General features: G+C 41.0%; 1 protein-coding gene across 2 annotated transcripts in view; it reads right to left on the bottom strand.

Annotated features, from left to right (window-relative positions):
• Nucleotides 1-14486, bottom strand: part of LRP5 (LDL receptor related protein 5) — a 117169-nt gene that overhangs the window by 30723 nt on the left and 71960 nt on the right. For both annotated transcript variants that reach the window (XR_014568127.1, XM_083756101.1), the window contains exons 8-9: nucleotides 2974-3190; nucleotides 229-518 (exon numbers count right to left, since the gene is read on the bottom strand). Coding sequence is in view for 1 of the 2 variants with exons in the window: in XM_083756101.1 (XP_083612227.1) it covers nucleotides 229-518; nucleotides 2974-3190 (507 nt within the window). In the remaining variant the exon portion in view is untranslated. The remainder of the gene's footprint in view (nucleotides 1-228; nucleotides 519-2973; nucleotides 3191-14486) is intronic.

Raw genomic sequence — 14486 nt, 5'->3', positions numbered from 1 at the left:
TCCACATATAAATCTAACAGATTTATTAAGCTCACGTTAGAGTCCTTATTTATTTATGTATGTATGTATGTATGTATTTATTTTTGCTTTTCATTACATTTACCCAAGTGTTATATTTTGTAAGACCTACAGGACAAATTTATTTATTATCAGACTACTGTTGTGGAGGAAGTGTAGTGAAACTAGCTGCATACAAAACCATCTGTTATATTCGGATGCCATGAGTACCTTCAAACTAATATCTGTCCAATAGATTCTGTTGTCAGACACATCAAAGTCTAGCGCAGAAGCTTCCTTGACACCAGTAAGAGGAATGGCTACGTCGTTATTGTTTGTTTCAAGAGAAATCCTATGAATGGCTGCTCTGCTGGTGAAAACAAGAAAGGCTTCTGGAATGATGCAGGTCTTCATGTCACTCAGCAGCTCCAGTCCAATGGGACAGGCACATCTGCACTCCTGAGGGGTGAAGAAACACAGGTGGCTGCAGCCTCCATTGTTCTCGGCACATGGATTTGTTCCTGGAAAGGAAAACAGTTCTTTGAAGAAGAAAACTTGGCTACGATAGAATGTCATGTACACCATGGCTATAGACACCGGGGAGGGAGGGAAGGGAAGGAGGAGATGGGGGGAAAGTTCAAGAGTTTCTCCTTGTGCAACAGAACGTTCTCCCCATCCTCTACCCCATTTACCCCCCTAAATCTATTCTTGGGGAGTGTCCCCAAAGCCTCTAAAGCAGATATGGGCATGACATGGGGGGGTAGTAGAGGGATGAAATCCTCCTGGGCTGGTGCCAATACTTGCACTAGCCCAGTTAGTTGAAAACTGCCTCATGTGCCCAAAATGACCTCAAAACGAACTCTATGTCAACTCAATGGACTTGTCTTCTTAGGAGGAGTCTGTCTGAAGAAAGCTGCTTAAAAGATCATTCCCCACTTGTTTATTCATTCCTATTAGAGAGCTAGTTGAAATGTTCACCTCAGTCATGAAACCATGAAATAACTAGGTGGCCTTAGGCAAGCCTCCACTCACAGCATTGGAACAGTACTAACCTACATTACAGGGGTGATGTATGGATTACCAAAGCCATATATGTGTAGCACTTCTAGCTATGAAAATACCCTCCCCCCCCCAATATAAATGCTTACTATGTTATTCTGAATTGACGTTCCTGTCTACCCTGACATGATGCAAACATTTGACTGTGTACAGAAAGGTCAGTGAAATGCCCCACATCATTCCTAGGATAGTCAGTTGGAAGAGCATGAGACTCTTAATCTCAGGGTTGTGGGCAAAATATTCCTGGTCCCCTCCAACTCTACAATTCTACGTTTGACCAACTTCAGCTTCCAATACAGATGGCAAATATGCTCCAGTTTCCATGTAGCCCTCACTACAAAGGTCTTTTACTACTTTGGCAAAATAGATCCCTCATACACCTTCCACAGCAGCCCACTGTTCTATTTAGTATCAAAATTATTATTATTGCTGAATTACATACACCAAAACTGATCCACTTTTTGAAGTGCAACAGATTCCAGGTCAACTGGAAAATCCTGAACACCCTGGAGATAAGAGTGTTAAATTGCATTATCACAAGGCCAGGCTTGGAAACTGTCTTTCCTACAGCCAGCAAATATGACTCCAAAGCATACTCTGCCAACCTGTCAAAAATGGAGGGTGGGCCAGCTCTGGATCCAAACCAGTGGCCAAATCCAGTTCCCCACCCCTGACCTGTAAGGAAATGTCAACATAGGAAGCTGGGCAAGTGCTTGGATTAGGCTTTGTGGAGGGGATAACAAAGTGAATAAAGAAGCTGCAGAGTGACTCCAGTAAGGGGGGAAATGCTAGCTTCACAAGTACAAGAATAGGGTGAAACATGAACTCAGTTAATAAGTAAAGACAGGAGGCAGGCTTTCACATAGGAGCAATATAGATCCTTCTATCTGCAGACATGAAGGGTAACAAATGGTCACTCTTTTCAGACATCATAATTAAACTGAAAGCCTCTCTAGACATAAAAATAGGTCAAGAGAGCATAATAGAATCTGCTGCTAATGATGTGTGCCTTTTGCCACTAAGCCTAAAATGGGAAGGTATTACAAGTGGGTATGCTTTGTGGCCTATCCAGTGCATCTCTAAAAAGCACACTTGTTTCTCATTTGCAATGATGCACAACAAATTACTCCTTTTGCATCATAAATATAAACATGGAAAAGTGTGTGGGGGGGATTTATTGAACTTCCCCAAGATCAGCCCACACAATCTTTTTGGTCATGGACTGGGCAGGAAGCTTCCTTCCCTTCACAATTATCTATGCATAACTTGCTAGTAGAGAGGATGGACAATAAGGTTTGAAAAGTGGGGTTGAGCAGGGTTGAAGGGAGCCTATCAATGCTTGAAACTCCCAATATCAGCCACAAAAAGTTATATAGGGAGCAAAAATTAATCAGCAGTTCTCTGTTCCCAGGCCCTCAATCTGCCATGGTCCAATGGTATGATAATGCATGCATTTTCCCCTTTGCCACCAAGAAAATCCCTGGCAGCTTGGAAATCGCACACAAGTGAAAGCTGCTGGGCAGCCAAGGAAACATATTTGGGTGGTGAACATACCTGCCACTTGCTTTGCATCATCCAAATAAAAGCCCCTGCAATGGGCTCAAAACTGATGGGGACCAGAAGCGTACTCACTCCCTCACTTCATCCCCAAACTCACTGCAGGGGATGGGTTAGGCAGGACTCTTATAAATCTGACAGCTCTTGGGACAAAGAGGAGACTTCCCCAAGATCCCCTTTTCCATCAGACAAGGAACTCGCAGGATTTGACCAATGCAAGTTTGTCTTCCTACTTAACACATTAAGTATTCTTTAAATAGTGGCTTATTCTGCCAGTACAATAAATTGCCTATTGCTTTTACTGCAAAAGTGATTATTATGGAACCCAGTACAAATCAACTGTACGTTGTCTTCACTTACCGACAGCTTTAGTGACACTTGCTGCTTTAAGGCCCATCAGGTCTGGCAACTGATCGATGATTATGTCTCTACTTGCCCTTATTTTGTGCACTCTTTCAATGCTTCGCCTCTGCCAGTCTGTCCAGTAGATGTAGTCACCCAGCAAAGTAAATCCAAATATATGTGGAAGTTTATCTTCTATGAGAGTTTTTCTCATGGTTCCATCTATGTTTATTACCTGCAAAAGCATGAGAATATATAAAACAGTCCAACTACAATAATTGCTTGATCACTCCTTAATAAGAATTGCCTTGTGGGGTCAGACCAAGGTCTATCTAGTCCAGCTTTTGTGCTTTTAGTGGCAGTCAGTTGAATTCCTCTTGGAGCCATACAAATAGGTCAAGAAGGGAACTGCCTTTCTGTTTTCCCAAAGCATGTAGTTTTCATTGCAAAAACTTAACTGGTGAGCAAGCAGCAGAACAAACAGGTGTCAGCAGAAGCAAGTGAGAATGGCTGACGGAGGCCTTTAGGTCAAACTCTGTGACTGCATCTGTATAACTGTTGGCAGAGATTTTAACACATCCCTTGTGAGATAATGGGTAAAACAGCACATTGTCTCTTTGACAGTTTCCCTCTTGCAACGCTGCTGGAGCTCTAGGCAGCTGGGCTGGAGAGGAAGACCTTGTCAGTGAAGGGGTGAGCAAGGATAGGAGCCCGTTGCAAGGCAGAGTGACAAGGGACAGAAACATAGGAGAAGTCACAAGGCAGCCTTTTAGCCGCATGAACAGTTTTGTTTTTGAACTGCTTTTACATTGTGTCTCTGTAGACAGGTGGGTAGTGATGAAACTCAACTAGGAGTTGTTGTTTTTAAGGGTATCAGATTTTGATATAACGAAAAACAACAGTATAAGCAGAGATTCACAAGCCAGCTTCAAACCATCATTTATGATCCTCCAGTTAGTGAGCCTAGTGAGTCAGGTTCTGATGAACCACAGTCAAGCTAAACAAACCATGATTTAGGGTCATCTCTAAACCAGGCCTTTTATTTATTTGTTTTCTTACATTTTCCACATTTCTTCAATAATGCAATCTAAGGCGATATCCATGTGGTTTCCAGGTGGTTCCCCTTCCAGGCACTGACCTGCTCGCCTTCAGCAAGGTGGCGGTCTCATGTGCCTTCAGGCCACACTTCGAACCGATTACCTGGAAGTTCTTAAGGTATGCAAAACTCCTCTTGAATCTTAGCATTCTTTGGTTCATGTTTACTGTTGAAGCATTATGCCTCATGTTTCAAAATCAATCACTATGTACATCTATGCCTAAACAAAATCCCTGCATAATAACTGTTTATATCCAGCAATTTACAGCTAGTGATGACAAGTGAGGGGAGGAGCTATAGTTTGTTAGTATGTATTGTATTATTGTGCTTTCATATTGTAAACCACCTGTCACTGACTGGGGCAGCCAAAGATATTTCTGCGGCCTCGTCTGTATGTAACACAAGGCATTAATGAGCGAGCATGCTGGTGCAGTTAGATAATTAACAGTGCTTGCTCTCTAACACCCACCCCCAGCATCCTGCCTTGCTACCAGGATCCAAACCATGGTTTGGCTTAGCATTATGTGAAAACCTGGGCTCATGGTTTGTCACCCACAAGCAATAGGCCAAGAACAAACTTTGGTTACAGCTCATGATTTGTGTGAGGCAAACCATGAGTTCTGGTTCACATGCAACAATAAGCCAAACCATGGTTTAGCATTGCAGCAAGAGCAGAGAGGGAGCAAATTGTTGATGCTTTTCAAACTATCCACCAGCACATTTACTCTTTTACTTTAAGACTTTTAAGCCATAGTCTGGCTTAGCGTTGTGTGTGAACAAGGCTTTTATCTGCTTCAGAACCTGCCTGGAATAAAACTGAATTTGATTTATATAACTAGCATTTGCAGGTTTTGCTTTTTTCTAGCCGCATTATCAAATCTCTTTCTGTGACATGTGGATAAAATCTTATTTTGAATGGTGGTGTTAATTTACGTCCCAAACCTACTGTTTTTACGCTTACTGTGTTAGAGCATATGATCCTAATGTAATCCACATTGCAAAAATTGCCTTGAAATCAAGTAGTTAGTTCAGACTTGAATTACAACTCTTTCCGAAAGTGCAATCTACTGTTTTAAAACACTTTGGATTTTTAAGTTTCCCTTAAAATAGAATCTTGCAAACCTTACCAAATTTACTCAAACAAGTTCCATCAATTGCAGTGGCACAATCTTTTGTTGCAAGATCACACTGATTTATAGCAGCCTTCCCCAATCCGGTGCCCTTCAGATACTTCAGACTCCCTTCGTTCTTGCTGGCTAAAGCAAATAAGAGCTGTGCTCTCAAACACCTGGAGGGCACTAGGCTGAGGAAGGCTGGTCCCACCAAATGAAGTGGAGTGTTATATTTTTCACCCTCCAATTATATCTGTGGATTAAATAATGCAGAACCCCCGCTGTAGACAGCTAGTCTGGAGTATCTTTTGGGGAAGTAAACTTATTGAATGTAAATCTGCAAAACTGTCAGGTTTTCAAATGCCACATAAACCAGGTGCTTATGAAATGCCACAGCACAGTCTCCACAAGTGGGCTGTGAACCCGAACAAGTCCATGCTACTATTAGACCCAGCGGTAACTCTCTCCTTACAACCTCCCTGCTGCACTATCTAGGAAGTATCAGAAGCAGAGTTCTTATGGACACATTCATACCCTATAGGCACTCTCTAATAAAGTTTGATATTTATCTGCAGTTCAGCCAACTGCTCCTGCCAATGCTCAGGCCCCTTGGCCAAAATTAAATTGCATTTGAATGTTCATTTGAAGTTCAAACACAAAGTATGACCCCCCCATTGTTTTACCAAGCCTTTCATACATGGATTCTCAGGATGGAAGGGAGGGGGGGGGAGAGAGTAGCATATCTACCCCCACTATTTACACTCCTCTCTTGTGCCCTGTAAATTCCTACTCAATGTGGTCTCCAGCACATATGGAATGCATTGTGAATAGATAATTCACCAGCTGTGATGGCAACTGTGAACCACAACATTGTTATAAAACAAGAAACTTCAATCCCCGTTTCTGTGTAATTATGCTAATAAGCCGCAAACATAACCATAACAAATATCTACAATGCACACTTCCTTTTGCATGAGATAATTAGTTGAAGGGAAACCTTTAACAACACAGAAAGCTTCACTAAAATTTTTGACAAGTGAGGCGCACTTAGTCTGCCGCAACTTAAACACACCCTTAAACTAAGCTGCAATTCTTTTAGGACTGGCTTCTCAGATATTCCAAATGAGATCCAACACCGCAGACTTTTCCAAATCAAACCCCAATTTATAATAGAGGTTTCCCCTCTGTCAAACTATTTTAATATCTACAGCATGTTCAGTGATGTGTGGCTTAGCTTTTCTCTGCATCACCCAAGGGTCACGCTTGCAAGCATGATGTAGTCTTAGGATTGGCTACACAACAGTTATGCATTATCTTTTTGTCTAGCAAACAGCTTTTTTTAAAAAAAAAGCACAACCCATGAAAGATCACAACCTAAAGACAATTATTTCCTCTAAAGGCTCAATGGACTTAGCAGCAAAAATCGAAAGGGGAGAGCTGCTGAATAGAAAGGAACAATCCTGGAAAGTTATAATGAATCCAATGTCCACAGCTTATTCACACGTTTTATTTTACAAACGAATGTGATTCTGACTTCGCACCAAGGCTGAAATACATTCCATTCCTTCATAGCTTAGTCTTGTTCTATTTTATTGCTGGCTGAGATTCCAATTTACACTCAGAAAAGAATATAACTCCAAAGAAAGAATATAATTTAAGTGCATTGTGCACCATGTCTATCCAGACACATGCAGAATTTCTGCCTCTAAAGATGCTACGTTTGCTCTCCTACTTGTTAGCACTGCAGATTAGCTATATGTTCTTGTGACACAATCGGAAACTTGAATTGTTCGCCTAGACCTTCAATGACCATAAATCCCAGTTCCGCTAAACCACTGCGTTCACAAGTCTGGGTGAACCCATAAATTATAGTGCAACTCAGGTAAAATAAAAAAAAGGCAAGAAAAGTTTCATATGACTAACAATGATTCATATATGCTGTTTTTTCTCCTTTATAATTTGCTGAAAGTTACCAAATTCATTTAACAGCATATCAATTTGCTTATTCAAACAGCCCCAATGTTCCTCTAAGGAGAAAGTTCGAGGAAAAGATGAATGAAATAAATGGGGTGGGGGAGGGGAGAGAAACAACATCCACCAACCAGGTATTTCTCTGGGCTGAGGTCCAATATGGCAGGCTGCAAAGTAATTTTGCAAAAATATAAACAAAATGATTCAATATCTATTCCAATAAAGGACCAATAAATATGCTTGCCTCAGGCTAGCTAGCAACTAAAGACAAATAAAATTATGGACAATAGGCAATATTTTGGATATCTTCTACCTGTTAATTTCAAAAGTCATGTCCTAGTCTACACTATTAATGGGTCATCATTTTCACAGGCACCTTTGGGTTTGATGCAGGTCAGCCTTTCTGCTTCTCAGGATTCCTTTTGCTCCCTCCTAGGTGTCATTAGTCTGATCCAGGCTAAAGCCATGCAAAACATTTTAATAAAGCCAAATGTGATTAGAAAAAAGAGAGCAGCTGCCCAGTAAAAGGGAAAGATAATGGAAGCTTCTATGCTACAATGAGCTCTTTGACTGAAGTTGTGACACGTTGCATTCAAAATATAGCTTTTCAATACAAACCAAGGGCATGTTGAGACATCACATCACCCCTGTGATTCTACTTCAGGTTAAATCAAGAGTGAGCTTTGGGCTTTTTCGGAGGGGGGGATGCAACATACTCTTGCATCCTTTCCATTTTTAGAAGGCGTGCAGTGTCATGCTTATGAACACTGGGAGAGCAATCCCGACTAAAGTAGGTGTGTGCTTTTTTTTTTCTTCAAAAAAGGGGGACAATAGCCTCTATTTTCCCAATAGTAGTAGTTTTGAAAGACATTCCTTACCTAATGCATATATAATTCTTTATGTGCATGTTCAAAGACACTCAAATATTTACACTATTTAAACCATGAAACTAAGAAGTTTTTTGTTTTACCTGAACTGGATCATAGCCTCAATTCAGACATGGTTCAATTAAACTCTATAATTTCAGGTCTTCCATTACACCAATAATTCACTGTATATCTTTCTTTGCTCCTCAAATAGCTTTTTCAGGTGTCCAACCTATACCAATTTCTTTTACTCATTCTGGAGGGCAGGGAACCCAGAGTGTAAATTCACCGTGAAATATGGAAGTCTACCAAACACACGTGGCTTTCTGTTTTCATAAACTCCCAAAGCCAAGCATCAGGCAAGACAATGGGTAGCATGGATTAGTAGCTGTTATGTCATGTCCGAGACAACTGTAACATAACAGATGTATACCAACACCCTTCTCTGGTAGTTGCCTTCCTTCACTGTCTCATCAATAAGGATGATAATGTTTTTCAGAAAGCAAATACCTGTCCCTAAGTGTTACAAAACAAGAGCATAGCAGGTTAAAAGCAAATTTTGCACACAAACACTCTCTAAGGCTCCCACTGACAAAACCAAAGCAAGGCACACTGATTGTGTCTGGCTGGAATTTCATGACATAAGGAATGATTAGAGATAGGCTCAATTACGCATCCCATTCTTTCCCCCTACCCCCAGGCAACGCAAGCGTCTATTAATACCTAACAAGATTCTGCAAACTGTGCTCCGTTGACTAATTAAAGATCAATGCATGTTACTCTCCCCACCTTGAATTAATACGCATCAGGGACTTTCATTGCCGATAGCTACACATGTACAATTCTGTTTGCCAAAAATTTGGAGAGATATTAAGTAATGGCCTCATTTAAACTCGAGGCCTACAGCTCATAAATATGGAAGCATCCATTTGTGTTTTAACCTATGTAATGAATATCATAAGATCACACCTGTAGATACGCACATATGTTTGTGTATCCATTCAAGAGAAGATTTATTTTTTTAAAATGAGCTTGGCTCTAATGGTGCCCTTTCCAAGAAAGAAAATATACATCTGCTTACACAAGGGGGCACGTCACCAGTTCAAATACTGTATTGTTTTGGAGGATCCCTTGGGCCTTAGGAACAACTTATGGGAAGTACAGTAAGCTATAGCAGGAATGTCTTCCGCAACCAAAAGTACACTTGCCAGTTGTAAAATTTAACCCATTGCTTTAAAGGTATTTCCAAAGCAATGCAATGATCCATTATAATGGAAAAGAAAAGTAAATTCAAGCCTTAGTCCTTCCTCAATCTCATTCCAACTCATCTACCCAAGCAAGCCAATCATCCTCTATCTATTCTGTAGTTAGGAAAGCATACCTCAAGGACTGAATCAACCCAGGCCCTGAGATGATCATCTGAGGCCCTCCATGAGAAATCCAGAGGGTGGCAACACAAGAACGAGCCTTTTCTCTGGTGGCTCCCTGCTAGTGGAATGCTCTCCCCAGGGAGCCTCGCCTGGCATCTTTCTTACATATCTTTACATGCCAGGCAAAAACAATCCTCTTCTCCCAGGCCTTTGGTTAATTAGACAAGCTATGGCCTTTTAAACTGTGGGGGGTAATTGTTTTTGTTTGTTATAGAATGAAAGAAGAAGAAGAAGAAGAAGAAGAAGAAGAAGAAGAAGAAGAAGAAGAAGAAGAAGAAGAAGAAGAAGAAGAATGCAGATGATTCTGTGTCCAAGACTTATTTGGAACTAGTTAATCAGACAAAGGTACACACATCAGAAAGAACTTTAAAATAGTACAAATAAAGCCCTCTGTTGTGAATCATAACTGTGATGGGAAATATTCAGATAATTATAGGAACCTCCAGGGTTTCAGGCAGAAATCTCTCCCAGCACCACCAGGAGATAACAGGGACCGAACCTGGACCTTCCCACATGCTCGTCAGGGGCTCTAGCTCCGAGCTATAGAGAGAAATTATATGGAACTGACTGGCCAAATATACTGCTGCTGCTGCTGCTGCTGCTAAGAGATGCTACTGCTGCCACCACCGCACGAACTGGACCAAGTTAATCCTCAATAAAAGAAACATCCCTGAATTCAAATTCCAGTTATTATTTGAATTCTATAGAAGTGTTCTGCATGCTGAAAATACTCCTCTTTCCTTTTGATGCCTGATAGGTATTTCAGGACCCATCCTATTTGTGTGACTGTAATTTGTTTTAAACATGTTTTAATATTGTATTTTTTAATTGCCATAATGTGCTGTGGAACCTTATAGCGAAGGGTGAGTAAGAAATTGTAGTGGTAGTGGTATTAGTAGTTACTCTTGGCCATACCTACCCAACCCACTTCCAATCAGTTTCCAGGTGCAGCTGCTTTTTACAATGGGGCCTGTAACCTGCAAGGTTAATAGCTGGGAGAAGTCAAGCAACAGCAGAAAAGGCAGTTGTTGTTGTTGCTGGATGGTTTAAAAAACAATAATGTATGAGCATTCCCTAAAACAGGCATCCCCAAACTCCCCCCCCCATGTTTTGGGATTACAATTCCCATCATCCCTGACCACTGGTTCTGTTAGCTAGGGATGATGGGAGCTGTAGTCCCAAAACATCTGGAGGGCTGAGTTTGGGGATGCCTGCCGTAAAACAATAAAGCAGGATTGTAGGAGGTGGGGTCAATTACATTTCTCAAAGAAAACCCTAAAACAGATTCTAAAAATTAATGTTTATTATGATAGTAGAAACGTACGTACTTGTGTTTTGTATCAACTGGAAGTCTCCATACAATTGCAATGTTTGTTTTATATACAAAAAGTAGAAATCTGTGCGGCTTGTACTGTTCACCTATGAGTTACATTAAAACACTCAATACAGGAATAACAAATGTGGATACAAATGCCTAAGTGATGGGGGATTACATTAGGCAACGGTTTCATTGAGTATGGGAATGAAGTAACTGTTGAGGAATACCCCCGAAGAGAATTTCTCTATGTATGTGTTTTTAGGCTTTTATTGGTTGCATGTCTTTTAATTAAATTTAAGTTGCTTTGGGTCACTTTTGTGAGGAAAGCAACCAACAAATATAATTAAATAACGATACAAGTAAATAAATAATTGCAGGGTTTGGGCTAGATGGCCGTTGGGGTCCCTTTCAAGTCTACAATTCCATAATTCTATGAAATAAATGTCATTTGGGAGTTTCTTTGGGGGTTAACTAGACCAAGTTAATCCTGAATAAAAGAAGTGTCCCTTAATTCTGATTCTAGCTATTATTGAATTCTACACAAGTCTTTCGTTCTTTATATTCACAGAATTGCTCAATCCTGTTCCAGTATACCTTCAGGGCAGGCAGCAGCCAGTCTAAATATATGACAAACTGACAGCATTCAAAAGTCATACAGCTAATACATGCACACCTATATCCCTAACCCCTAAAATGGCAATTGAAGTACAATCTTTTTCTTCTGCTTTTGGAGGACTTTCAGGCCTATACATTTTAGCAGGAAGCAAATTCTGGAGGTGTCTATTAGCAACTGAAAGCCTGCCTCCTTACTATTTGTATTTGCCCTTTGGAGGAAAGCAATTTGTACATCCACTGAGAATGAAAGAGGACACGGAAGAATCACAGAGCTGGAAGGAACCCTGGGAGTCATCTAGTCCAACCCCCAGCCATGTACAAATCTCATCCAAGACAGATAGATAGCCATCCAACCTCTGCTTAACAACACCCAATAAAGGAGAGTCTACCACCTCCTGAGGGAGTGTGTTCCACTGTGGAACAGCTCTTACCACCAGAAATTCTTCCTGTCTGGTTGGAATCTACTTTCTTGTAACTTGAATCCATTGGTTTGGGTCCTAGAAAACAAATGTGCTCCATCTTCCATGTGACAGCCCTTTAGATATTTGAAGACAGCTATCATATCTCCTCTTAATCTCCTCTTTCTGAGGCTAAACACACCCAACTCCCTCCAGTGTTCCTCATAAGGCTTGGTTTCCAGACCCTTTATCATCTTGAAGCAAAGGTCTCTGTCATCCTTGCTATTTTCAAACATGGTACCTACATGCAAACATGCCAGGTAGGAACAATGGGAAAGGAGAGCCTAGGAGGGATTTCCTACATACAAAGGACAGCCCTCAGATATTAAGGAAATTCTTATTCTTATTCTTATTATTACTACCATCCATTTATATACCTCTAAATGCAGCAAAATTAAAAACACAAAGGTTACATCAATATACAGAACATCAATACAAATAATTAATTATAACATACAAAGACAGGGCTTAGCTTTAACAAAAGCCTGGGGGGAAATGTGTCTCTTAAAAGATTAAGGTAATAGATGGCAACGGCAGAGGCAGCACCATACTGAGCAGTGTTATTTACCAGCAGCCGCCGCTCGGGTGAACAGACAGAAATAAGGAAAAGGATCCTGAACTTTTAACAGCTGGGCATAAAGCCAAGCAGGAATCGAGAAGAGGAACTTCTTGCTACCACCACCAGCCAATCCCGTTTGGTTTGGAGCAAGCAAGCAAAGAGGATGGTGCCACATGTGCACATGCCCTCCTGCTGCTAGCAAAATGCTGGCAGCGGAGAGCGGCACACAGGGACATGCACACATCTGGCGCCTGGCAGCTAGGCTGAAAGGGGAGTAAGTGGCAAGCTGCTTGCCTCCACTCAGCCTGAGGCCCAAAGAGGGGGAAAGCTGCCTTAGCCAGGCCAAGCTATTTGGTGTTCTTGCCCAGCGCAGTCTACTCTGGCTGACAGTAGCTTTCCAGGGTCTCAGGCAGAGGTTTTTCCCACCATCAGCTACCTGATGCTTTTATAATAAGATATATATATGGAGATGCCATATACTGAAAATGCTCTGCCACTTTGCTATGCTTGCCCCCCCCCCATTGACTGCATTAGATTGTGCCTTAATTTGAAAACTGGGTGATATCAAGCTATGTCCTATTAGGAGTACACACATTGAAATCAATGGTCTTAATTTCATTGATTTCAAAAGGGGCTACTCTTGAGTATAACCAATGTCGGCTCACTCACACCATCTTCCATACCGCTTCAAATGGTGAACAAGGCTATGAAAAATCAAATTACACTACAATGGTCAAAAGCATGAAGGGTTACTAGGTTTGCATATAACACCAAGGGCAGAAAAGCTGTCTCCAGTCATGTGTTCCTTGTTACTATGGCTATTTGTTGTTCTTAACATTTTAGTAAAAGCTTTTGATTTTATATACTTGGAACATTCATTTGTGAGACCCCTCCCTTAATTATATTAATTAATTAATAATTAAAATGCATGACATGATGCAGGAGTAACAGGACCCAGCTTCCACCCCACCCATGAGATAAGCTGCAGGAGACGATTGTGCCTTTGCTTAACCCCCCTCACACCCACACCCACAAATCAATTATTGGTATCTTAAGATCCCAACACAGTGATGAAAACAAGGAAATGTGACTGAAAGATTGTGAACTCAAGATGCACCTACAAAAAGTAGTTCTATATTGCTTGTTTTCTGCAAAGTCTGCTTCCTCCTCCTCCTTAAAGGCCGCTACATGCAGCCTCCAACCAAATTTTGCAGCACCTCTGCGCTCACCCCATACCGCCCCCCCAGCTTCCATTTCCAACTGCTTTAAAAGTTTGTTCAGCTCTCTCTTTTTTTGGAGTCCAAGATGGAGCAGAAAAAATACCCCTGTGATCCAACAGACCCCTGAAGTTTCTTGTCATGGGTTTTTTGCTGTGCAGTCAGCGACACAGTTTTGTTTTTATGTTACAAAAATAGGGAAGGACCTACTCCAGGGCTCTTGAAGTAGTATTGACCACATAAACATGTACTTTGTGGCACACGTAAATTCTAAGGTTTTACACACCCTATTTTCAGAAGTTGCTATGGACAGAGTGGACCCCAGTTAAGCTTTTGGTTGTTTCACTTTCTATATTCATTTTGATCAGAGTAATTTGGGCCACCCCTAGCTTATCAAGTTTAAATGCAATTATAAAAAATATATATTGAAGGGTGAGAAATGAAATACCACAGGAAAGCTGACCCAAATGAATGTTGGGAGACCTGGACATCCATAGCCTGTGTTATGTTTTAACAAGATTCATAATATCTGGCCTTGTTATTGCTACAGTGGAAGACCACTGGCAGTTAAGCTTTGGTCAAATCCATTTCTCCAGCCTTCTTTCAAGCCCACATCTTACTATAGCAGCAGTAAGTAAAGCTAGAGATAAATCTTATCCTAGATAACTCCCACAAGAAGAGAGAAGTCTGATGCATGTTCACATTTACAGTAGTTAGCTGAGAACCTTTCTCCAATACGGCAATATGGAAAGCAATTAGGTTGGACATGGCACCAAGTAATAAAACGTCTCACACTGAAAGGAGAATATATTGAGCAATAGCAGGATTTTTTAAAAAGAGTAGTCTTCCGTTGGCCATAGTAGCTGACATCATTTTGTTTTGAAGTGGT

The sequence above is a fragment of the Podarcis gaigeae genome, assembly GCF_964106915.1.
Source record: "Podarcis gaigeae genome assembly, chromosome: 1".
Lineage (NCBI taxonomy): Eukaryota > Metazoa > Chordata > Lepidosauria > Squamata > Lacertidae > Podarcis > Podarcis gaigeae.
Note: the sequence above shows the minus strand (reverse complement) of the source record. Positions and strands in the feature narration are given on the sequence as shown.